Source organism: Netta rufina (assembly GCF_964035555.1).
Source record: "Netta rufina genome assembly, chromosome: 1".
In the NCBI taxonomy this organism is placed as follows: Eukaryota; Metazoa; Chordata; class Aves; order Anseriformes; family Anatidae; genus Netta; species Netta rufina.
This window is the reverse complement of record NC_140123.1, coordinates 176,417,511-176,444,651: the sequence shown is the minus strand read 5'-3', so window position 1 is coordinate 176,444,651 and position 27,141 is coordinate 176,417,511. Positions and strand designations below refer to the sequence as shown.

Genomic DNA, 27,141 nt, shown 5'->3' with positions numbered 1-27,141 from the left:
TGTTGTCACAGAAACGATCTAGATCCCATGCAAGGCATACTTCTGATTTAGGAAGATTGATTTAATAAAGGATGTTCAGTACTGACAATTGCTATATTACTTACTATCACCAGGAAACCTGAGTATCCTTCAAGAGCATGCTGTCTGAATAGAAGAGATCATTATTTTAATCCAGAAAATTTGATAGTGCGTTTAGTGCATTTATTATCCAAAATAATCTATCCTTTAGTATTCTGTTTAGACAGATATTATGGCAAGCTGAATGTGATATGAGGTAAAACCTTGTTTCAGAATTATTTACTCCTTTTTATTTCTCTCTCATCAGGTGGTTTTAGTTCTCTGAATACTGGTATTGCACGGCAGAATTCCTTTTAAGATAATCTCAGAATAGAAGATAACCATGTGGTTCTTCATCGGTCACCTTATTACATTCTGTTTCATCTTCTGTGAGAGCGGTCATCTTCACGGTAAGATGACCTTCCATGTTAATTCATTTAACTGTTTTAAGCTGTGTTCATTCCAAGGTCAATTATGCTATTTGTATGGCTTTAGTTCATTTGTGTAGATACAATGAAATACTAAATGTGATTAAGGAAGCTGTAAGGAAGCATACTTCCTACAATGGAATACATAATTAAAAGCTTGCAAAAATGAGATCTGAACTTTAAATTTGTTCTTGTTTATTCTCAGTTGGCATACAGAATTATTTTTTTCTCTATAGTCATCCAAGATTATAAAAAATGTATCAACCATCTAGTTGTGCACAGATAATCAACACATTTGGAAGAATGGAAATATGCCCACAAGAAGACACAATAAACAGAAAATTCTATTATGTAGACGTTATCTAAAATTCACAAAATCTGGATTTCCTGTCAGCACAGCATAGTGGTAGTTTTCAAAACACATGGGGTAAAAACTTGGGGCAATACTACATGTGCTGACTTTAATCTGAAATTACAAACAGTAAAACTTTTCATAAATACAGATGCAGCCATAAACATTAAAAATTGCAGGAGCTATGTCTCTAATATCTGAAACTACAGAGGTGTTTGCAACTCAAATTTTGGTTTAGCTCTAAAAGATAGAAGGATCTTTTTGGAAAGTTAAAATTAAAGATTAAAAACTAGTTTTTGTTCCAATCCTTCCAAACAACTTGAAATTTGTAAATCCTGTTTCAGACATCCTTGTCAATTTAAATGATGCTGGGTTTTAGTTGCCATTATGAATTGGATTGTCAACATAAATAGAGCTCTCCTCAAGAAAGAGAATGTTTTACTTATGTACAGACTGCATGGATTAAGATCAGAGCATGTAAAAAGCAAAATAATGAAGTTGTGCATACACAAAATGATGACTGAGATTTGAGAAGTGCAATTATTGTGTACTAATGATGCAGTTGTTTTCTAATGCATGTGAAGGTAGGCTGTAGACCATTCCCTACTTTGTGAGGAAAGTTATTCATAAAACTAGTTTTACTGCATGTCATAAAGCATACTGATATGTTTTTTGTTTTGTTTTCTTGTGGGTGGTGGCTGTTACATAATTACGTATTGAGTCTGTAATTGAAACAAGCACTTCATGATCTTGTTTAATCTGGCCTACCATTTCAGGTATCAACTCAACACTATCATAAGACCATATTGTTTGTATTACTGAGTCCAAAAATATGTTTAATATTTGATGTAAGCACACTACATTTAGGAAGTTACTATGTAGATCACAGGAGTGCTTATTCACTTAGTGAAAACACTATTTTTATTCTATGAAGGGTTTAAACTTGGTTCTTTACTCCAAGTCTGAGTTTACTGGAGGATATACTTACACCTAATAAAAATCAAGATCTTTAAAATCTTGTTATCTCTTAAAACATATTTATTAGGTGTTTTAAGAGTTTTGTCCTTGTTAAGATAAGAGGGTTATTGATGGCACCAAAATAAAAAACTAAAATTCACAACTTTAATTTAATACTGGGCTTTTCCTGAAAAAAGTCTGTCAGCTATCACCAGTAACATGAGGTGTGATTTCATTTTAACAAAACTAGCCAAAGAAGTGCTGGACATTGACTGATTAAAAAAAGGTGTGTGGGTCAACCACTGACAAAAAACATCTAGTTAATCTCTTGATGGTCAGCTATGAATAATCAACTAATGATGAATGCTATTGTGTATTATGTACATTGCAGTTGTGCCCATAAGCCAGAGATCACAGAATCATAGAATGGTTTGGGTTGGATTGGAAAGGACCTTAAAGAAGATCATTTAGTTTCAACCTCCCTTGCTATGGCAGGGCCACCTCCCACTAGACTAGGTTGCTCAAAGCCCCATACAACCTCTGGGGCTTGGCATCAGAAGGTACCTCATGCCAGGTGCCTTAGAATGACATTGGAAGATGGTGGGCTATGAGTGTCACTAGCAAGTGACATAGAAAGAACAAAGATGAGTCTGATGATGTTGAATGTAGTTTGAGTGTGCACTGATATGGCAATATGCATTTTATCTTTCATTTGACTGTAATTGGCTTTGGTAGGTTCATGTGAGAAAAATAGAAGGCATTGGTGTGAAGAGTTTTGAATATGAGAAGGTTCTAATAGTGCTGGTTGTAGAAGGCTTTTCAAGTTCAAAGAAAATTCCTAACTTATCTTTTGGTAAGGAGTAAATCCGGGACTTGCATACATTTTTCATCTAAAGTCAAAGATAAAACTTACTGCCACCATTAAGGACTACAGCACCATGCTCCAATGTGGAGGATTCATAGTCTTGTACAATCACAGGGAGTTCGTTATCTCTAATGCATTATTAAAAGGCTGAGTAGCACACACACACTCAGCTGTTGGACCAGCTCTACTTTGCATAAATAATTAAATACCTATTTGAGTTAAGTCTGCTGCTGTCATCTGGGAATTTTAGCGTCCTTTTAGATTACATAAATATGAATCTGCAGTCTTTGCTCTGCCCTAGGACTTGAATCTTGCTAGAGGATTTCTCATTTCATATGAGTGCTAGAGCTGCTGGTAGTCTTAGCAAATTTTCTCTTTCAATGTATTTCTTGGCAATGTCATGGAAACCAGAAAATGCATAGCTCCAGTAATCAAGATGAAATAAAAGGGGTTGCTTGAAAATGTCACAGGATGGTTACAAAGAGAAAAATAGCTACTGTAGAGAAAGAAAGAGCACAATTAGGGTGATCAGGTCAAGTTTTGGGAGGTATTCTTCTACATGTGATGCCATTGAGGGGAATGCATTGTCAATAGTAATGGAGAATATGGAAATTGAGGGCAGTTTATGAGTAAAGATCAAAAGTTTTCATTTCAGTGACAAGATAAATCAAGGATCATGGTGAATAGACAAGTTAGCAGTAAAAAGATAGCTTCAACATTTTTTAAGAAAACATGGGCTTTCCTTTGAAGTATTTTTGGCTCAAGTTGTCTCCTGTAGTCCCAGATGCACCGTTCTAAGGTGATTCTACATGAGTTGCCTTAGGGCAAACTGATCCATGACCAGAATCACCAGATAAGGATTTTGCAACCCATGGCTCCTAAACAGACCTACTATATGAACTGCTCTAGGGTCAGGAAACACGTACTTTTCAGAGTCAATGTCTAACTATACGGTCTGTCTCAAGTACAAAGACAGCTGCCAAAAAGGTTGAAAGCATTAAGAATTCATGCTTTGGATAAAACCATGGAAGCTTCCAAGCATAAGTACTGGAAGTATCTTGGAAGCATGGAAGTAGGAAGCTGAAAACCTGAATGCTACCCTGACTTGAAATTTTCAGAATTTGGCCTGAAAGGATCACAGTTATTTTGGCACTCTGTAAGCCAAGGATTGTGACCTATTTTCAAACAAATCTTTTTCCTACTACAAGAAATTTACATTTCGTTGTTGTTGTTGTTGCTCCAAAACCAAAATACATGCCTTTTTAGAATTTTGGAGTTTTCTCTGGAACAACACCCCCGACTTCTATTTTATGATAATCAAAGGCCGAAGTTAAAAATTGTTTTAATTACAAGCCATTACCCATTAGAGTAGAATGTGCAGTTTCTTGAATGAAGTGAAGCAAACATTACATGAATAAGTGGATCAGAAGTTTAGACAGAAATCATCTTCTGCTATGAGACAGGAGGAGTTTTTATTTTCCAGGTAAATTAATGCTTGAAATGTAGCCTTGCAGATATAAGTTGATGAAAAAGCCGTAAGTAATTTGGTCTTTCGCTTACTGATATAACAGACAGTTATAGTAAGGGTTGCTTTTCTGAGTACATTTGAGCAGTGTAAGGCATAGAAAGCAGCAAATCACTCCTCAGGGAACATCAAGATGACTGTCAGTCCACTGCCAAAAAAGTTATTTCACGCCTATTACTGCTAATATTTGACTCTTCTTCTCTTTCCTCTGACATGTGGGTTCTCTTCAACATATTCCTCAGAGGCCTTTGATTTCTTGTTATATTCATATCCTATTGACAAGTCTGGATTTTAGACTTTGCTTTCATCTGTCATATCCCATATGAATCAATGAACTAAACTGTATCTTCACGTGGGATAATAAATTGGGCCAAAAGAATTAAGAGTCTGATCCAAAATCATGCATGTTTTATTCTATTTTTTTCTCAAAAAAAAAAAAAAAATGCAGAGGGCTTACATTTTGTTGTGCTTAGTGAGTACTCAATTACATTTGTCTGTAGGAGGAATCAACAGCAAAAAACATTACACTGTCCAATATTTTATTTCTAATCAAACTTTCTGACTTGAGACTTCATGGTGCCAAGTCAGGCAGTATTTGATTTTGGGTCAGATCAAGACTCAAAATGCAGGTTTCTATTCTAGGAACTATTTTAGTTTGTGTAAAATGAGTTGATAGTCCAAGGGCAAAAATGTCAAAAGCACTTCTGTTATTTAGGGAACCTTATGCCTTATTTTCAAAAGTCACTAGGACCCCAAGCGAACGGGTAAGACATAAGGGACATAAGGCTTCTCAATACAAGACAGTTGTGTTGATGTATAAATGGGGCTGTGATTAGGCAACATGTTGAATTTTTAAGTACGTTGTTGGTATTTCTTATGCACTTGGAAGGCTTGTGTGAGGAGATTGTGCAGAGTAGCTACCACACTCTAAATACATTTCTAATTTGCTGAGCACTAGCTTTCCCAAAAGACCAAGCTGTTAGGTTCTTAAGTAACTTTTGAAATAGCACTTGTGTTTCTAAGGAGGAATCACCTAAATGACTTAAGAATCTGATAGTCAAATTTGAGCATGCTGAAAAGTACTTTAATTGGTATTTGTTGGCATTCCTACTGGAAGCGTGAGAAGAGAAGCAAACTTTATCATTCCATTCGTAGGCATAAGGATAAAATTGCTTTGCCAAGGGTTGGAGATTTTCATACTAGAAACTTGCTATAAAAGAAAAACTACATAATAAACTACATGGCTCATTAAGGACTTCACTGACACATGTGAGAAGGCTTAAGATAAGAGTAATTCCCCTGCCTTTGTCAGTCTGGATAAGTAGAGGAAGCCCTCCCAAAGATAATCTAACCCTTTCTTATAGTATGAAGTGGCACTACGTGACTGGCTACTTTTTCTGTTTAAATGCTGACTGGCTCTTGGTGATTGATGTCCCTTTAACATCTTGCTGGCTTTCATTGGTACCTCTTCTCCATCAGGATAACAGAATCTTCTTTCTAGACTGCTAAATGCTGCATCATGAGTTTTATGGACTTGAACATGTTTGGCTTCAGCACATAAGCTACCCATAAATGCCAAGTGTAATTTTTCCCACCTGATTATTAGAGAAGTAAAAAAAAATAAAAATAAAAAACAGCCCCAAACCTTAAATTTTATATGGCTTGGGTTTTCTCTAGCATAGGAGGTTCAAATACATGTCGTGAACTGAGGTCTGAACTGTACATTGTTTAAAGATCTTTACCACAACATTTGGCATTATCCACAATTGCTAAAGAGAGATATCTCTTTTTTTTTTTTTTTTTCCTAATTAGTTCACTTAATACCCATTTGTCTGCTATGTCTCTGCTTAGGTGTTAGAAGATCATTTAATGCTACAGAAGGGCGTTTGACATTTGTAGATACATAATCATAACATGCTCTGTGGTCATAATGCTCAGAAACCTGAAAGTGCCTTTTTTACCTTCCTGCAAGCCTGGTAGAAATATTTTGGCTCATTCCCAGATCGACTTGGTCCTGAGCATGAGCTTCTCTTTCCTGTGACTTATTGAAAATGGTACAAGATATACTTCTAAATATCAAATGGTTTCTAGGCTTACAATGATGATATGGAACCTGATGAGTTGGTGATAGTTAAGATAATGAATGAATCCATTGCATTTATATATCCATTAACATTCAAGGTTAATCTAGCCATGTGCTGTGTCAACAGATCTTCATCCCTCTCTCATGTGAAAATATGTAATGGGATTCTACAGTGTCAGATCAATACTGATGATAGTGATACTGAATGACTGTCTCGAGCAGACACATTTAGCAATGCTAAATGCCAGAGAAATAGAGAAGTGTACAGGAAGCAGGAGCAGAAGGAGAAGACATTCAATAGAATGATAGAATAAAGTTGCTAATGAAAATAATTTTATATTGGTTTTCAGTGGGAGTGATGGGATTTCACTTCTTTTAGCTTCATTCTGGCATTGACCTCTGCAAAATATTTTACTGTAATTTGTTATCTATACTCATGTCACAATTTGCATTGGTTTTAGAATCAAGTTGATTCTTATCCAGCACAAGACTTGAACATGTGCTTAACATTACATTCACAAGCAATCTTGTTTATTTGGATCAACTTAGGTTCTTAAATTTTGTGATGAATTATGTTGCTGAAATAACGAGAGGCCTTTAATGAACTTTTATTGTTGTCTTATTATTATTGGCCTCCCATTATTATTTGCCAATATTATTATTTTACCCTTTCTAAAGATGAAGTTAAAGACCTTAATTTTTCCAGGAGTAGCTCTTGCAGACATCCCTTAGTAAAACTATATGCCATCTTTTGTTAAGAATATGTTTTCATGACAGTGAAATTAGGCGTTTATTCATCAAAAAACTACTTGCTAACCTTCTTACAGTTATCTTCAAAAGTAATTGTTTTATGAACAGTCATTCTAAAAGAAAAATTAATATTTCTTTACATACTTGTGTTTGTTTTTTTTTTAAGCAAAATGATTTTTTGCTGAAGTATGCAATCCATAGGTTAAAAAAAAACATTCAAATTTTTCTCCCTTTATTTTTCAGCAGTCTCTGTTAGTACCTGGCATTTTGGTCTTACTGTCTTAGAGTCTGATATTTTTCTACTATGCAACTGAATGATTATATTAAAGAAAAGCATGCACTATCCAGAAGTATTTGGAGGATTAGGGACTTAAGATACTTCCCCTGTAGTTTCTGAACATAAGGATTCGTATATATATATACGAATAGTATATAGTATAGAGTGTAGCACTTCATGTTTTGCTATCTTCCCTTCACTACATTTCAGTAATGTCTGTCATCATTTCCTCTTTCTTTTACATTTGGTACCTTACACGTTAATGTTTTTCTCTTTGACATGTGCAAGTTGTTCTTCCTGGATAAAGCGCCTTGTCAGTGGTGCCACATCTGGGAGCTGTTCCAGAAGCCTAAGTGCCCTAAAAACAGGAAATGCCTGCACCATTTTGTATCTGTTTTGTAGCTGTTTCCCCTATCAAGAATCAGTTACTTCTCTGTTATTTGTTTGTTTGTTTTTGTTTTGTTTTGTGTGTGTGTGTTTTAATTTAAGGATTTAGCAAGATTAAAGACACTGTAGAACAACTAAGGCAGATATGCAAATAGATACCCATTAAAATCACCATTGCATCATGTGAAGCATTTGGGTGAAGTAACTTAATCTTACATTTAACATCACATTTAGTCTACTTTGTATTTATTTGCCATATAACTACATATCCACCATTTCTGATCAACCCTTTAAATATACAACTTTTTAAAAATTTGTGTGGTAATACTGTCTACCAGTCATGACAATTCTGTTCTGAAAGTAAATTTGGGTCATTTTGTACATTCCATAAATACAAAGCATTTATAACTTTGTGGACAAGGAAAAATATTTTTTAAAAATAGTTTTACTTCTAAATTAAGAATATTCCACAGCTTCTGAATGAAACATGGGTTATAACTAGCCTGTAAGCCATCATGAAAAGGCGTATCTTGTAAAAAAATGTAGAAAATTAAGATGTGCTTGAAATCTCTCACAGTATGATATCAAATTCAAAAATGAGAGTAAATGTTAATTGTAAATGTTAATTATTTGCTTATTATCATACTAACAACTTGAAGGTGCACTGATAAGCTGGTGTCTTAACATGGTTTAGTGCCCTATCTTTGAACAAGAGCCATTCAAGAAAATCATAGAAGACTAACTGTAAAATTACAATGTACTTTTCCCCTTGAGAATTGTTGGTTTTCTTCCACGTTTCTGTATTTAGATTAGATAGAGAACTGATTTCACAAAATGTGAAAATGAAGAAAGGAAAAGACAGGCAGAAGTCTGTACAAAGTTATTAAACGAGTAAATTTCAGGTTCCTTACAAAAGTGTCTCAGATCATATAGAAAGTAGCTCTCTGTGTACCTGTGGCAACTGGCCCTGAGCAGAAGAAAACAGATTATTTGGATGATGGTGGCTATTATATGTTAACTGTAAAATAATGTGCAATTATTAGCAGCAGCATCTATCAGCGGTCTTTGTTTCCCATTTTCCAAATTTTCTTCCATGTGATCCAAAAGTCATGATTAAGATCACTAGCTTTTTGCTACTCTTCCTGTGTGATATGTATCATGATTTCTAAAACTATCAACAAATTTACTTTAGGCAACTTACTCTAGGCATTTTGCTGTACTTGAACTTACTCCTTTAACTACTACTGCCATGGAAAACAATGCACCAGAGGCTAAGTCTCGTCTCATCAGTGCCAATTCAGAAAATTCCCGAGTCTGAAATTATCCAAGTGATACAGAAAAAAACAAACAAACAAACATGATTGAACCTAGGAAGAGTCATTAAAAATTGATTTGGCTCTGTAAAACTCAGTACAGAGCAGGAGTAGGATCCTGTATTTCAGCCATGCTGTGCCAGATGCTCGGGGTTGCCATTTTCTCAGGTCTGTGAAGCATGATGAGGTTGCTGGGATAAGTTGTTGTAGACAGTTAATTTCTGCAGAAAAATGATTTGTTTATGGGAAACTAGTTTGTAGTTGGCAGTGTTGCCTATCCATGCTATTTATACTTCATATTGCTAAAGTCTCTCAATTTTGTGACTAATTGAAGATATTAACATGTCCATTACCATATTGTGATTCAGGAGAAGCAGTAGCATGGGCCAATCTCTCTCTCATTCCCTGGGCTGGAATTTAGCCAGTTAGAATTTTCTGAGAAATAAACATACCCTGACATGCTGAAGTAGCCTTTTTCATATCTATTGTCATATTTAATACAAAAACTAAATTCTGCATTAGAAATGGATTTGGGAAAGCCCTACAGACCTTACAGTCTCCTAAATGGCAGATACCCAGAGAGATGGTAACTTTACCCCAAGGGACTTTATAGATTAAAACTATACTTCAAGATTTATTATTTATAGATCCAAATACAGTATCTTTGCAGGCAATAAATGATACATAGACATATTGCATCAAAAAAAGTGTTTGGAAAGATTGGAAGTGGATTTGATAAATTATCTGGTATGTTAGAAATTATATTCCTATATATATTGATAAGATCACTATTTCAATACATTTCTGCTTCGGGTTTGTTGGAAAAAAAAAAAAAAAAAAAGAAAAAAAAAAAGGATATTTGTATGACTTCCATTAGAGATTATTATTTGTTTGCTAAGAAGGAACAGATAAACTGTTATATATCTGAATATGTGATGGTGTAAGTACAACGTTGCCTCTTCATGCTTGACCTTCTCCATGTTCTTTGGGTGTTTGAGGCCTGCAGAACAAACAAGAAGCAGAAAGTACAGTTGCACTTCTGGTGCTGCACTGGAGTGGAAGCATAATTTCTTTAGGGTAAAGACTGTTATTGTATTACAGTATTAATGTACTGCCTGACCATCTGCTCCCTGATCTTCTATTGAGTTTTCTAGATGCTGCTGCAAAACAAGTAAAGCCAACCGTATAACAACATGTGTAGGGGTGGGCCATGCCATTGTTGTCCCCTGTTTCCTGAGTCTTCTTAACACTTGAAGACATGAGAGATGAATTGTCGTTAGCTGTTGTTGGTAGTGATAGTGCTGCAGCAACTTCAGACTATTCAGTTCCAGGAGGAGGCTTTATTTCTGGGTTCAGTGCCTGCAGGCTTTCCTGGGAGACTCCAGGTCACGTTGCACAGCTACAGTCAAGTAAATCCAGACTCTGCTATGGGAAGTTTCATAGCACTTTATTTTAACCATAGGTATGTGATATAAGTTCTCTCTGATGTTGATGAAGAGAGAATTACTTGCTGGAAATGCTTATCTAGCCTCCCTAAAGAAAATAAGTATATGACTACTTTGGATGAAATCCCCATCTTTCAAAATTTTGTAAGATAAATTCCAAACATCAAGAATCTCGCTTTGAATTTGCTACAGTACACAAGCAAATTGACTGAGTAGAAAGAAAAATGAAAAAAAGAATACTTATTCTTGCTATCACTTCATTTCTCAAACTTTATCTCCTCTGTATCATATCATTAAGGTTGCATACATGGAAGTGCTGCAAACCCAGAGTATCCATAAGAAAAGCCTTTTATGTTCCTTGCCACACAGATTAGAAAATAACCCCTAAAAATATAGGTGATTTGAGCAATTCATAGCTGAGAACAAGACAAAAATAAGCAATTAGGTTTTATTTATTTCCCCAATATTTTCATATTGGTGAAAAAAATAATCTGCTGTTAAAAAGCTGTTGTATTCTGTGAAATAAAGGTCACAGTGGTCTTTAATAAACTACATATTTTAACTTCCTTTTCTGGTTGTACTCACTCACGCACAGCAGTTTCCATAATTATCATCAGCTTTGCTTCATGACATTATCCTTAATCTGTGAGTAAAATCGATTTTCAAAATAAATTAGAACCTTGAAGGGACTGAATTAGCTGATAATAAAATTAATTGACTTGCCTGAAAGTGATTTGGATGCTCTCTCTCAACAGAGAAATTATTTGCTATATACTCTAACCTACTGAAATTGATGTTTTGAGTTCAAGATTATATATTGTCTTTGATAGCAGGTTTCTTAATACTATGCAGAATGCAAATAGGAGGCTTCCATTGTACATGAAGAACAACATGAGCAGTTGTGAACAAGTGCTCTTGATGCAGTTTTTTTCTTCATTATTTCATAGTTACAAGAGGAAAGACTGAAGAGGTAGGTAAAATAACAGAAAGTGAAACTCAGATCTAATATCAGAATTTTCAGTAAAATTAGGAAGTTCAACAAACAGGTCCAAAACTTAAAGACCTTTAGATATTAAAATTTAAATATATCTATATATGTTTATTTTAAGCATCATTAGACTTCAGAATGGAAATACTAAAAAAAAATTGAAGTCTTACTCAAATGCTAAAAAAAAATTGAAGTCTTACTCATAGAGTTGCTTTGTTTTGTTTTGTTTTGTTTTCTCAAAAATACATCTTTTGGCATCATTTGCTATGGTAGATTTGGTAGGACCTACCAAGATCAGATAGAAATATCAGGTAATCAGTCACCTTTTTATATATATATAATAAAATAAAAATGGATCATTTGCTGTTTTTAAAAGGTTTGAAGTTCATACACTGGGAAAATCAAAGTGAAAAATCAAAGGCATGTTGCCCTGAATATGAGGAGTCTGTACATCTTGCATCAGATCTAGAGCAGACCGGGACACAGTCATGGAAATTCATAGTAATGAGTCATTTCACAAAATATGTTGTCCCAAGGGTGATTTAAAAATAAAAATAAAATAAAATAATAATAATTAAAAAAAAAAAAAGGAATAAGGGATTGTTTGAAAAACAAATAAAATAATTCAAATATTATTTTAATTCTTACCATGTATCTTTTCCACCACTCACACTCCTGGTGCTCAAATCCCAAGATTTCCCAAGTGTCCATACTTCTCCCCATCCATAATCAACCTTTTGCCTGTCTGCAGCAGCAGGCCAACAGATAAAAGAGATAAAGATAAAGAGACCCTCTAGTGAACAGTTCTTCCACAAGTGTATTATTAAATGAAGACCTGTAAGCTAAGTTTAAAAGTTACTTGGATAATTTAGGGTATTTTTAATGGACAGTAACTCCATTCATCTTTTCAGAATCTAGTCAAAATTTATCTGCTACGTTGTTAAATGTATGCCAAATTTGTACCTGACATGAGTAATTTAGTGTCAGTGTAGTTACAACAGTACATAGAATTAGTAAATTTACATAAATTACTTTATGAAAATAAATACTGAACTAATGAAATATGTTCTCTAGCAACAACAGACAGTGATTAGACTATTGAAAATAAAGCACAAAGCATGGAAGTATGTGGTGGCTGTATTTAAAAATTTCCAATACCTTTACAGTTAGTAACTTTAAGCATAATTTCCGTATCAAAGAGGAGATGGACATGAGAGATAGGGGAGAAATGGGAGCATAGAGCTGAGAGACTGTAAGGCCATTTGAGTGGGCAAGTGGTTAGGACATGAGGAAGGATATGAGGTGAAGAGAGATACAAGAAGGACTGACATGAACGATCAGCTACTGATTTATTTTCTGTTGTTCTTTCCATGACCTAAGTAAAACAATAGGAGTATATGTAAGCTGGAAAAACTATTTGTTTCTCCATTCTTATGTTGATGTAGATCATGCAAAATTAAGCCATTCGAAAGTTAGTTTGTTTTAAAAATAGTAATATGGAAAAAAAATGACATTTCCTAAATTAAATATATAAAGAATTTGGATACACTGAGCAGGCCTTTTTATTGTGTCTTCCCTTTCCTACTTCAGATGAAATTACATGAGGTGACTTGAAAATTACTACCTTAGGTTGTTGCTGATTGTTATTTTCAGGTATCTTTTTGTTATCTTTTTCTGAGTGCTGGATGTTTTATATTACAATTATTCACAGGCTTGTGCAACGAGGTAAAGATGTACTAACACAATTTTGTAACTGATCTTGTAGTGGTCTTTCAGATGTATGTCTTATTGAAGCAGTGGTCCTTTCAGGTGTTTTGAAAAATAAGACAACTTTTCTTACTCAAAAGGTGGAATACCCCTGCTCACTGCACAGCTAGACAGTATTGCTTGGAGAAGGAGGCCAGGGACATCTTCCAGTAGCATCAGTACCTATATTGGATCCATGATCTCATCAGTTACTTAGAGTTTTTCTTGATCTTCATAAAAGACCCTGTAATACCTTTTAGCCTTGTTGAAAATTTGAACCTCATTTACAGAATTCACTCATTTACAGAACTCAGATTCAAGAATGCCTTGAATATTCAGAACTGGATGGTAGCTTTTGCTCCGATTTAAAATATAATCAGAATATTATATTTTATTAATATATATATATTACAATTATATTTTAATAATTATTTAGAGTATTATATTTTATTTATATACATATATGTATTCAGAAAAATAGGTCAGTAAGGGTCTTTGAGAGGTCATGTAGTCTATCCTCTTGTCTAACGCAGGACCAGAACAGGTAAAATATGCTTTACTTCTCACCCCCAATTTATCTAGTGCATATATTTCCTTATTCTTTTCCCTATTCTTTTTTTTTTTTTTTTTTTCTAATTTTCCTGTTTTTTTTTTTTCCTTATTCTTTTCCCTACTTTTATTTTCCTCCTTTTTCTTGTAGGCATAACATCAATCAACTGGTCTTTTCCCTTGTCCTCTTAGTGTCCTCTTTGGTCCCAAACTCCATCACATAGGCATGTTTCTCCACTAAAGTTAGAAAATTTCTTGCTGTTCATTTTTTTCTCTTCTTCCTCATGTTGTGTACATACTACTGCTCTGCATGCAACTTTTGATTGAGAATGAAGGGTTTATTGGTTGCCACACCTGGCATGCATACAGTCTGCTCATCTTTTTATGTTCAGCCTATCTGAAACTCAATTCATAATAGATGGCAACAGAAGTGCCGTTACAAAGCATATTTGATAGGTGTGAGAAACAGACATTCACTCAATATAATTAATAGTGCTGGAAGCATTAAAAATGCATGCCATGAAATGCCTAAGTGCTCTGTAGCACCATTTGAGTCCTATGGCAGAAACAGTCAGCTGCATATGATATGGCTATGTGCTGCCAGAGGCCATTGTTATTCTATATTCATATTTAAGAACTGCACAGAAACTGCTGTCAGGGTTGTGGCTCAGTCATTCAAGGTTCTAAGCAAATACACGATTTCTGCCTTTAGAGTCTGAATTGACTTCTTTTGATCTAGCAATACATAGATTTTTACATAGTGTTGTGCTTTAAAATATCAAAGAAAGCAAACCATTTTTCAAAAGCTCTGCATTTCATTCTGGTTGCTCTTCTTTCCTTCTTTCAAAGCTTTCTCTTCTCATTAAATTAATTTGTTTTAAAAATGAAGTTGCATGACTATACCTATCACTGCATAGGAGTGCCTTTGAATCTGTTCCTGTCCCCAGGGGAAACAATGCTTTTACCCAGAATTGAACTGGAAAGGGAAGTTAATTTTTATGCAATAGCAGTTTTCTGCTAGTTCTGTAATCCGGAATCTCTCTATGAATGTGAACTTACAAACAAGAAAATACATGCATAAGGATTGTTTTATGCATATTAAAAAGTTAAAACAATTCAAAAAAAAAAAAAAAGTTAAAGTTTCAAATATCTCTACAGATAATTTTAGGAAAACTATGTTTGTTTCTTTTATCTTACGAGATTTTTCCTGTCATCTTTCAGAAGGTATTCTGGCATTTCCAGGATTTGGAACAGGGCTCTGAACTGGAGTGAAAAGTGAGCCTGGAAGTAGACATGTACTGCAATGGTTTTCCCATGTGTTTGGCTTGCAAATGTCCAAATTGTAAATTTAGTCTCAGCAGAGACCTGTGAGAATGACAGCTCTGTTGTCTAAAACTTATATCTATACTGAGCAGGGACCATCTTCTCCTAGTGCCATTCTATACCAAGAATGCATATTTGCTGTTTTCACAGAAAAACAAAGGGAGGGGAAAAAAAAAAAAAAAAAGAACACAGTTACATCCTGGATTTGCTGAGCAGAATTTTCCCGGAGTTTTCCCGCCTCTGCTTTTGCTTTTACAGACCCCAAAGAGCAGCAGCCTTATACACTGGGAGGAGACAAAGGAGAAGGGAATGCAGCAGGAGGTGGCAGAGCCTGCAATCTTTACAACAGCACCATCAAATGGAGGATAAAGTTTAAAAAAAAAAAAAGTTTGTTGCCAAATCTGTTTGACACTCACTCACCTTTAACTGCTTAATTTTACAAACTTTAATTATTTTTGGCACGGGATATTTGTTTATTTTTTGGAGGGAAAGGAGTTAACATACATACCTGAGCCTGAAAGGAAGGACAGAATTACATTCTGGAAACAATGCAGTTGTTTCTCAGCTGTGATCTCCAAGATTAGTTTGTCTTTGTATGTATTTACATACTTTGTGTGTATTCTTCCAAATATATGAAACAAGTGGAGCTGATTAGGTTGTAAGATGAGGGACACTTAATGTTTAGATTGCTGTTTTGCATCTGGACCTGTTTGATGAGAATTTGTTGGCCTCTGTGAAATAAGCTGGTCTGACTTGCATTTCTAAAGGGTATATCTTCAATTCGTAATTATCTCCATCGAGTCTGGCAAAACTATGAAAAATAATGATGATGCCAGCACAGAAGAAATGGAAGGTAGTTTCAGAGGAACATAGTCTAATTTACTTTTGTTCTCAGAGGACAGTATTGAAGAAGAAGTCAGTGAAGGAAGGTCAACACTACTGTTATCCACACTGTTCTGTTTTTCCAGATGCATATAAAACTTGATTTTGTGGTGCTCACTGTTTCGCCTTTGCATTTTGAACACAGTAGTTGTGTTGTAAATTCCTTTTCAGTTTGACTACTAATGAATAAGTGATTAACTTTCAAACTACCTGTTTTTCAGAGGAAGGAAACAAAGGTTATGGACCCGTTTTTGAGGAGCAACCCATTGATACCATATATCCAGAAGAATCTTCAGATGGACAAGTTTCAATGAACTGCAGAGCTCGAGCAATTCCATTTCCTACTTACAGGTAATCTCTCGTATTTTGATTATCAGGTCTTATTGTGTTTTTTACTCTGTGTTTCATTTTTTTGTATTAAATGATTGATCGTCTTAACAGGAGAAAATTGGTAGACTTGCTATTTTTTCAGTAAGAATCAACCTGGATTCAGTTTGCCAAAATGTCTAGACAGTCTTGAAAATATTACAGTCCTGTTGTTTTAAATGTTTTCAGCTTTTGAAAGGAATAGTGATCCAAATGCAAAACATAAAAAAGCGACCTTTAAAAAGCACTTAAGAAGCAATCTCTCTATCTTAAGTTAGGAATGCCTAGAGTTCAAGTCCTTGTTCTTCATGAATCAGAATAGCTTTTTGATCCTATTTTACTCTGAAAGAAGGACCGGTGTTGAACCTGAATATTTTACATCTTATGTTGCTCATCTTATGTTGCTTCTTTATCCACCATGTTGTAAAGAGACTGTCATGAAAGTATATAATTCACACGTATGAACTCTTTCATGATAATTATGTTGTAATTAACAGAGCATTTCTGCTTCATTGTGAGATCTCAGGCCAATAAGCTCAATTATCTGCTCTAGCTGTATGTATAGAGAAATGTACTTAAGGTTGTAATTAATCTGACTAATTCACAACCTAATCATGGGCAGATAACTGCTGTCATCAAACTAAGGTCAGACACAATGTCTTGTCAGCAAAAAAGATACTTTTCCTTAAATTATCCTATGTTTGGTCCTGAACTTATTTGTCTTCCTGAAATTTGTCTTCCTGAAACATAAATTTTGGTGTTCTTCTTTATCTGTTATCAGTTCTGTGAAACCTAAATGAATAAAGTCACTCTGGAACAATTGTCTTGCATCTCCAGAACTCTTCTATTTAGGATCATAGAATCAAAGAATGTCCTGAGTTGAAAGAGCCCAGTAAAGATCATTGAGTCCAACTCCTCGCTCTACACAGGACCACCCAAAAATCAGGACCACCCATGTGTCTGAGAGCACTGTCCAAACACTTCTTGAAATTTCACAGGCTCAGTGCTGTGACTACTGCCCTGAGGAGCCTGTCCCAGTGCCCGACCACCCTCTGGGTGCAGAACCTTTCCCTAACACCCAGCCTAACCCTTCCCTGTCCCAGCTCCATGCAGTTCCCTCGGGTCCTGTCGCTGTTCCCAGAGAGCAGTCCACCATGAGGCCTCCCCTCAGCCTCCACATATCTAAGTGGATGTGACAATTATTGCTGATAGCTGTTGTGAAAATAATTGCAATGCAAGACAAGGCTACTTTCTTTTTTTTTCATGATGCCATTATTTGTCTGCATTGAATGCATTGTCTTCATTTCTTAGCCCTTAGTCCAATAGCTTTTCAGCCAAAATATGCTGTTTTGGAGGTATATAAGTCCTTCCTGACACTTCTGTTTTTTCTGACCATTCATCTTCTTAGTCTTCTTTTAGACATTTTTTAATTTACATTTTTTCTTAAGCTTTCGTCCACTCTTCTTTCAGTATCTGATGGCCCTTTCCCCTTGCTAAAGTTCAAATACTAATGTGATTTATTCTTTTCATTGCAGCATAAGCTGTACTCCTTAAAGTTATTCCTAGCTATTTCTGCACTCTGCACAGGGGATTTATTATTTGTAATACAGATGTGTAGAATATCTCACAGGATTGAAGAGTGATACCCCTAAAATTGTATCAAAGCTAAATACTATTTATTGCATCTTGAAAAGCCTGCCATTCAATTATTTAATTAATTAATTTGGTGGTTTCCTTCAGCTTCCAAATGAGTATTCTGTATATTTTGGTACAATTTTTCAATAAGGAAGGAACATATAGTCTACGTGCTCTCTTTTTCAGAAAGCAGTGCCTATGCTTCGCTTAGTACAAAAAGCAATCCACACTGCAAGACTTTTATGATCCTGAATGTTGCAGCTTTTCGTGTTTGTGCTCAGTAAATGTGTAATTCCTTTCAAAGAAGATTGTGGGCCCCCCCTTGTGGAAACAGTAATGGATACAAGTTCTTGCATACTGGTTCACACTCATTGTACTGTAATTTTCTTGGAATCAATAGAATTTGTTAAGGGCCAGACTTCATCGACCAAGTTTCTCTTGTAGTCTGAAGGGAAAGTTACAGCAACTCAGGAAACCCACTGCAGAATTTTACAGTGATTAAGATGAGAGCGTCTAGCAATTTTCTGAATACAGAAGCAGCTCTTAAATCTGGTGTGACACAATTATTGTGCTGACTTCACTAGCAGTTTAGGCTTTATGAAACATTTTCATCCCCTATAGTAATTGTGCAAAAAAGTCTTGAAAATTTCACCTTCAAGGGTGCTGAGGAAGTATATCCTTAGCCAGTTTGGCCTTACGTAGATGTTTGACAATATGTTTATAGTCCCAGTGCTTGATCACTAGCTAGCTCATCAGTAGGCAGCTCAAGTGTCTGGTACTACATGGATCAAGTTTTAATGTATGTCCCATCTATGAGAGGTCTGAAGCAGACTGAGGCTGTTATATTTAAAACACCTATAAAGTTCACTAAATCTGTGGCTCTTGCTGAGGAAAAACTGAAAGCATACATACTAGTGTATTAATAACTTCCTGTATAGTTTATCACAATTTAGGAATTATTTTTCAAATCCTTTTGCTTACTAGGTTTGGTTTTGGATGCCAAATCTTACATCTGGCTTTTCTTTTTTAATAGGTGGAAACTCAACAACTGGGATATCGATTTAACAAAGGATCGCTACAGTATGGTGGGAGGCAGACTTGTTATTAATAATCCAGAGAAATCAAGGGATGCTGGAAAATATGTCTGTGTAGTATCGAATATCTTTGGAACTGTCAGAAGCAGTGAAGCAACTCTGAGTTTTGGATGTAAGCCAATGTTTACATCAAAACATAGAAATGTTACAGTTACCTCAAAATACCCAATGTTTTACACCGCAGTGTTTTCTGCTTGCATGTGCTGTAGCTGTATTACTCTGTAAAGAAGTCTTAAGTGCCTTAGTCTGCAGAGAACAACACAGAATAAATTTTATCAACATTTTATGTTGCTTAGCATTCAGCTGGCATTCCAAACTTCTCAGTGAATTATTATTAAATTACTAGTTGAACTGACTCACGGAACCAGATATTGAGATAATAATGCCCAGACTCTTTTTAAATTATAGTAGAACCAAAAGGGAAATTGTCACTAAAGAACAACACCAGTAGTGGCATGAAGTGATCAGGTGCTGCTGCAGTGAAAGTACAAATGGGATGCTTGCAGGATGAGGGTATGGCACTCAGTAGTAAAGTGTGCTCGCTGACTGCTGGGCTGGATGAAGACCCTGCTGGGGGACATTTCTGTCAACTTCAGATAATCATGAACAAGTGTTGTGAATGCCTGGATATGTACAGACATACACAATGGATGCATTGTAAAGAACTGAAGCACTGCATGAAAATTAATGGAAAATTTTACAGAAGACAGTTTGGGATTTTTTTATTATTATTATTTTGCCTTAAAGTGTTTTTTATTCTGGAAATATTTTTTCATAAGACAAAAAAGGAACCCACTCTCATCTGGTGACAATTCTCAAAGCCCCATGTGCCCTTTAATTATGACATTAAGTGCTTAGTGCCCCTTGTCTTTCAGCAGTCTCCATCAGCAGAACAGTTTCACTCCTTATGGTGTTTCACTTCTTACTGTGATCAGAGATGAAGTGAAAAGTTCTGTGTCTGCCACTAATTGTAATACTGTGGGACTTCATATCTCAAGGAAGGTCAGGGGCTGTAAATAGTTGATCTAGTCTTAGGCTGTATTTTAGCTGGAGTATATCCTACTGTGAATAGAAGACGAGGTTGTTATTTTCCTCTAATGGGGATAACATAAAAAAATATTACAGAATATTTTTTGCTGTATTCAGTGATAGAGATACATGGTGTTCTACAAAGCAGGCATCAGTGGTGCCAGTCCTGAACAACCAGTAGGATAAGAGCTATGACAATAGCTGCAGCTATTGCAGAAAAGCAAACAAATACATATAATAGATGAAATGAGTAGAATCAAAACAGTCCAGGGCATGTTTTTATGACTAGCAGCTCAGAAATTGCATGAGGTGAACACTGATAGTTATTGTACTGGACAATTATATTGAACAGAACCCTAATATCCAATATTTAAATATTCAAATAATAACAGGGCAAAGAGGGAAAGAATAGAAAAAAAAAAAAAAAAAAGATACCTGGAAACTGATAAATACCAGTTTAAAAATGGTACTGTAATTCTTCTTTACACTGTTGTTTATTCCTTTCTCCTTTTTATGATCATTTGTAGAGAAAAATATTTACTTTGATAATCATTGTGATAGTTTCAAAAGAATTAAATATAAAGTTTCTATAGCTAATATGGGAAATAATCTTTAATAGATTTTTTGTTCTTTTGCTTGCGCAAACTGACTGAAAAATAGAAACAAACATTTAGAGGAGTTCCAGAAAATCTTAACCATCTGTAAATGAGCAAGATCTTTTATTTTTGTCTTACTGTCAAATTTGCTGAACTTATGGAGCAAAAGTCACACTCTCATAAGCTTTATGTCAATTAACCCATCTGGGAATACTGTGTAGTAGATCTGGATTGGCCTCCAGGAAGAAAAGAAACAATTCCTTTTATCTCCAATGTTTTTTTTAACCATTAAAATCTGTTTTTACTGTTACATATGTATTCCTGAAGGAAGGAATTTTATCCTACAGGAATATTTAGTGGCTTTTTAGTGTGTGCTGAGCAAAATCACAAGCTGAAATACCATTCTATTTGCTGAAAAACACTTTCAGAAGAGTAAAATATAGCAATTTCATAGCAGGGAGGCTTCAAGAATGACAACAAAGAGAAATTTTCATACTCTCTAGATGTTAGCTGTATGCTTCTAAGAGTGCAATGATTATGCTAATTCTTTCATTCTAACTAAAAATGAATGTCTTCCAATTAAGAGTTCATGGAATCAGGGTTATTATAATTATTGAATAATAACCAAGTAATGCTTATGCAAAGAAGACATCAAGACCCAATCAGAGTTGAGAGCATTTCATAAGTGGGAAGAAGGTATACAATTATATCTCGATAATTGTATGACATTCCTGCACCTGGCATAGACCATTCTATTTCTGTACCAACAGACATATATTTTACATATACAAATTGCCTAGCCTATCTGCTATATTTAAATTTCTGGTGACTGTCCTAAAGTCTCAAAGGTTAGTCAAAGAACATTGTAAACAAAATGTCTAGATTTGAAATGTAAATTGCAAATAGCTAAAATAAGTAAAAAGCAGTGAAAGCTCTTCCTTTCATCAAACCCCATGCTCTCTAAATGCAAAGTATCAAATTAACAGAGGTTTCTTTCTAATGATTGTCATTTACAATTTTTTCCTATTTCTGCAACATTTTAAAAACCAATCTGCTCTAATGAAAGTAGAAATTAATAATAGTGGTAAGTTTACAAGATGATGAAAAGATCTGCAACAAGGAAATACATGCCCGTAGAAGAGATTAGTCAATATTTTGAAGAGAGAAGTAGTTGTGTAGTAAGGTCCATGCTGAAAAATGGAATGGGAATATGCTCAAACTACTATAGGTATTGTATGAATATAGTTATCCCAGTCTATGGGAAGAGCTTCTTTGGCTTTGCTTACAAAACCTGTCTGGAAAAATTGCTAATTCTTACTAAGTCAGTCTGATATACTTAATTTCTTCTTTAACAAAGAATAATATTTCAAATAAATTGGGAGCCACTTGTGGGGAATTGAATACATTGTGCTAAAATACAGGGTAAAATTATATTAAATAATCATCAGAAGTCCTTAGAACGGCCCATAACAGTGCCTACCTTGTATTGTCTAATAAAAAGATCCAGACGGTCACTGGAAAGATGATATCATCTTCTGGTCAGTTTGAGCAGAAGAAAGATGAGCATTTCAGAAGCTGGGAGAGGTGTCTTTCCATAGATACTTATGTAAAACTCCTTGATTTTTTTTTTCCATGCATTTGATAAAGCATAATATTATGCTTTAATTATAATATATATATATTATATGTATGTATAATTATAACATATTATGTATATTATGCTATAATATTATAATATAATTAGGATTTTTACAACTTCGCTGCAGTTGATGACATAGAAATCGTTCACAAGAGGCATTGTCTTCTTCAAGGTCTTTATAGTTTACTTTGAGATTGGATACAGAAAATGAGAGTGGTAAGAAGAAGCAAAGTACAGTTATTGACCTAGTTAAAGGCTGTGAGGCAGCTCTTTGTCTTATCATTCCAGATAGCATTACTGTTCTCCCATGGTCTGTGGGGTGATAGGTAGCTCCACAAAGGATGTGTTTCCTTATCCTTTTACAACAGTCCCTTTACTCATGCTGCAGTTGGTTTAAAAAGTGTCAGCTAAGGTTTCTCCTGAGATCTGAACCACTTCTGTCACAAAGTTCTGGCACAAAAGATTTCTCTGCACCAACTGTTACCAGTCCTTGTCTGCTGGAGTTGTCATGGAGGGCAGTCAAGGTATTTTAGGGAAGCCACGTTAACTGGCTTCAGTATTAAACTCACATTTTGAAAATCCAATTAAATGGTAACCTACAAACCTTTTTATTTATTTTCCTGGGATTCCTTCTTCCAATGTACCTCACTTGGCTACTATTAGAGGTACAATATGCACCATTTCTTTCTAGAATTTCTGGTTATGATGAATAAAATACTGTAAAAAATTCATTGCACTTAGTGACAGAGTTAAAATTAGTAAAACTGGCATAATTACATCCACAGATACCTATCTGCCAGATATTGTTGTATTTCTGTATTTATCTCTACAGGCTGAAAATAATAATAATAATAATAAACTACAGTTTTATTGTAGTGAAAAACGCAGTTTTCCTTTCCCACCTTGTTTTAAACTAGATCTTGATCCCTTTCCCCCTGAGGAACGCTATGAAGTTAAAGTGCGAGAAGGTGTTGGAGCAGTGCTTCTTTGTGAGCCCCCTTACCACTACCCAGGTAACTCAGCAATGATTCATTTTCTGTTGCTTAAGAATAGAAGACAAAAGAATATTTATTTGTAAAAGCTTCCTTTATGTTTCCTTAAACAGTAACTTTTATGCAGCTTGAGAATCACTGTTTTGGTTAGGTTTTTATTTTGGATATATGCTTGTACATATGTAAAGGACATGGTTGAATTTTCAGACAGTTTTTATTATTGCAAATAATATGAGTCAAACTAATCTGGATAATGGAAAGTAGCCTTGGCCTACCACTCAGAGGATCTGAGTACATGTCAATGTGTTGTTGTGTCATCCCAGACTTGCTGTTGGCCTTGGACAAAGCCCAGCTACATTCCACCTAATGAACTCACCTCAACAGAAATGATCATGGCTCCTGTTAAGATCATGGCTCCTGTTAAGATCATGGAACAGCAGTAGGCACCCTCAGAAAGTCAGAGATGAGATAATTTAAGCTCTGGAAATGCCTTTCTCTCAGCGTTAGCTGCTGAAGAGCTCTACAGGGATTATGCCTGTATCCTCAAGCATTTGCAATTCCATCATGAGGGAGGAATTTGGCTGCTAGCATCTCTGTTACTGTACATTGCTTGTCAAACAGGATACAATTTCAGTTTTCATACTGTGTCTAAGTACTGCAAGGAGTTGAAGAACTGAGACATATTTCTAGTTAAAATATCCTTGGGTTTTGTCCAAATGACAAACAAACAAAAGCTTCCCAGCTTCTCAGATGGGTCAGAGCAAGACAGCTTCACATCTCCTCTCCACCTCATTCCAACTCCAGTGGAAAGGTTAGGTCCAAGGGGACCAGGTGCCCAGTGGTCTGGACTCAAGGGAACAGCACCCTGATGTCCAGTAACAGCTGGCTACTGAGACATGAGTATGAGTAAACACTCTTCTATAGCTGCCTTTCCCAAATAAAAGATGTGTTGGCTAGAAATCAGAGAAATTCATATGCAGAGAGCATTACACAGTTTAAGTAGCTGATATTATTGTTTTTTAATATTAACTAGAAAATGTTTTCCTCAGATGACCTCAGTTATCGCTGGCTTCTAAATGAGTTCCCAGTATTCATCGCTTTGGACAAACGACGATTTGTGTCCCAGACAAATGGCAATCTCTACATTGCAAATGTAGAAGCATCAGATAAGGGAAATTATTCATGTTTTGTGTCCAGCCCTTCGATAACAAAGAGTGTATTCAGTAAATTTATTCCACTTATTCCACAGACTGACCGTAAGTATTTATTGTAAATACTATGTACATGCAGTGTTCAATTTGTATTTTAATTTTGCTCATTCATAACTATTTTCAGCTCTGTGAGAAGAATTACATGGCAAGTCCTTATGGCTACTGTACATATGTTATTTGGTTTTCCACATATAGAGGTCCAAATCATTGCTGTCCACAATGAGAACTCTGTGCAAGAAATCTCCCTGGATTCATTCACAAAATTCCTTTCATATACTTGAGAACAGAGTTTTATCCATCTCTTTTATGTGATAAGCCCCTGTACTCATCTCAAAATCTTTAATATCTTTTATAGTCTTGGCAATGGTTCAAAAGGGTATGACTGGAAAGAAGAAACTATGTAGATGCTGATACACAGTTTCATGATTGTTTTTTGTTTCCAAGAAATCTCCCATGAAAATGGAAAACCCTTCGGGCTGTTAAGATCTTCTATTGAATGGTGATCTAAGGGACCATTCATCTCACCATCCAATCTACCTATTCAGTTTTGGTACTAGATTAGCCTCTGCCATTCCATGAAAACTGCATATTTTTCAAGTGGTAACCAGGTTCTCTTTTGCCACTTTAGACTGTCAGTCACTAGAGTCTTATAAACTGATCATCAGGATTTCAGTGCCTCTTTTATTTGTTAGATATTACAGTGAAGAACTATGATTGAATTTGGGTTATTACAAATCAGTGATCTTTGTCCAAATTTTCCATGTCCAATACTCACACTGAGATCTTCATCTAGAATTGCAAGAGGAGTCCCACAGAGATCACCAGTAGGTAGATTTGATTACACTACATACCTGTGTCTTCATTAAGCTGTAGATTTTTCTGTCTGCAGCATCTTTGTGCCATTAGTAAGAGAATACTGAGCTTAAATTCACAATAATTCAGAATATTCCATCCAGTAAAAGTATCTGTGAAAAACAGAGGCTCGGGTTTTTGTCTGCACCCAAATACACATCATCACGCTCCAAATGCTAATAAATGAGTTTTTGTTGAAATATTGTTCTGTAAAAAAATGTTAGACATTACTGTCCAGAGACAATTAGTTGCTGAATAAAACAATTCTGCCTTACTATGTGCTGCATCAGACTTCATAGACAGCACATGCACTCTAATGAAGACTTTTGTCTGGAATTCTAAAATGGATTTTCTTGAACTGTTGAAGTTTTAATACATATGTTTGTTTCTACCATGCATTTTCTGAGAATCTGTTATTTTCATGTCAGGTGCTAAAGTGTATCCTGCTGATATCAAGGTGAAGTTCAAGGACACGTATGCTCTCCTGGGGCAAAATGTGACACTGGAGTGTTTTGCTCTTGGGAAGTAAGTATGTACTAAAGTTATTGTAGAGCACTGTTTGCTTTCATATTTCAGGGAATAAAAATATATGTTTCATCAAATACTTTTTTGTAGTCTGCAATTTAACAGACACTTCTAGAACATGCTGATTTGTACTTTACTGTACCTTTTCAAGTCCGGTTCCTGAACTCAGATGGAGTAAATACCTTGAACCTATGCCAGCCACTGCTGAGATAAGCATGTCTGGTGCAGTTCTTAAGATCTTTAATATTCAGTATGAAGATGAAGGACTTTATGAGTGTGAGGCTGAAAACTATAAAGGAAAAGATAAACATCAAGCAAGAGTTTATGTGCAAGGTAGGTAGAAAAATTTTATTCTTCATGATCTATGTTGGTTTTAATTATTTTGGAAGTATCTGTGTTTTCACATGTGATGTCAGTGCTGACTCATTGCATCATCCTGACCCACTGCTACTTGAGTTAATAAAACAAAGTCAAAGCCTGTGCATTGAATGTCAAGCGTAAAATTCATGTATTAATTGAACAACTGCTCAATTTGCCTGGTTATGGTAGCTATATGTACACCTTGACAGCAATGTGCGTTCATATTGATATAATTATGTGTAATGGGAATTAATTAATAGATTTAGAGTAATTGAAGTGAAAGAACTGCCAGGAAGAAAAATAGACCATTAGGTTTGTTATGCTTCTTGTTTTTCCATTTTGTTTGTTCTATCTATCTTAGCTCTGTCTCATATTAGCTACAGTCAATTATTTGTTCCTCCTCTGTCCCCTCCCCTCATGCATTTGGTTAAAGGAGGGACAAAAAATTTATCTTACATCTATAGTGGAAACATCTCAAGTATCCAGACTCCTTGACTGAGACTTACACCACAATTTGTGGCATGAAAATGTTCTGTATAACATCTGAATTCACTTCAGAAGAATTCTGTCTCATTTCACAGGCAATAAAGAACATCACCTGAGTTAAGATCCTCAGTTAAGCACTTGAACTTCATTGGGATAAATCAAAATTGGCATAGGAAGATTGTTACTGCTTGTTTTAAGTTGATAAATTAATTCATTTTCTTAGCAAGAGCAAAAATAATGGGAAATTTTCCATATAATTAAGTATATTTTCTGAGCCAAGAGAATATTTCCTAGAAAACCTTTCAGTATCTAACTGTCTTTGCTCAATTTCATGTCATTTAAGTACCATTTTATGGCATTACTGAATAATTTACATGTTGTATAATCCACAGGTCACTGTAACCGATAACATATCTCTTGGACATTTGT

General features: G+C 35.2%; 1 protein-coding gene across 1 annotated transcript in view; it reads left to right on the top strand.

Moving 5' to 3' along the window:
* Positions 1-343: 343 nt before the first annotated feature.
* CNTN1 (contactin 1) overlaps positions 344-27,141 on the top strand; it is a gene marked incomplete at both ends in the record, with an annotated part of 90,931 nt that continues 64,133 nt past the window's right edge. Inside the window, 8 exon segments of the mRNA XM_084306134.1 lie at positions 344-388; positions 392-455; positions 16,149-16,278; positions 18,962-19,134; positions 23,204-23,299; positions 24,328-24,534; positions 25,770-25,866; positions 26,018-26,199. Coding sequence (XP_084162260.1) covers positions 344-388; positions 392-455; positions 16,149-16,278; positions 18,962-19,134; positions 23,204-23,299; positions 24,328-24,534; positions 25,770-25,866; positions 26,018-26,199 — 994 coding nt within the window.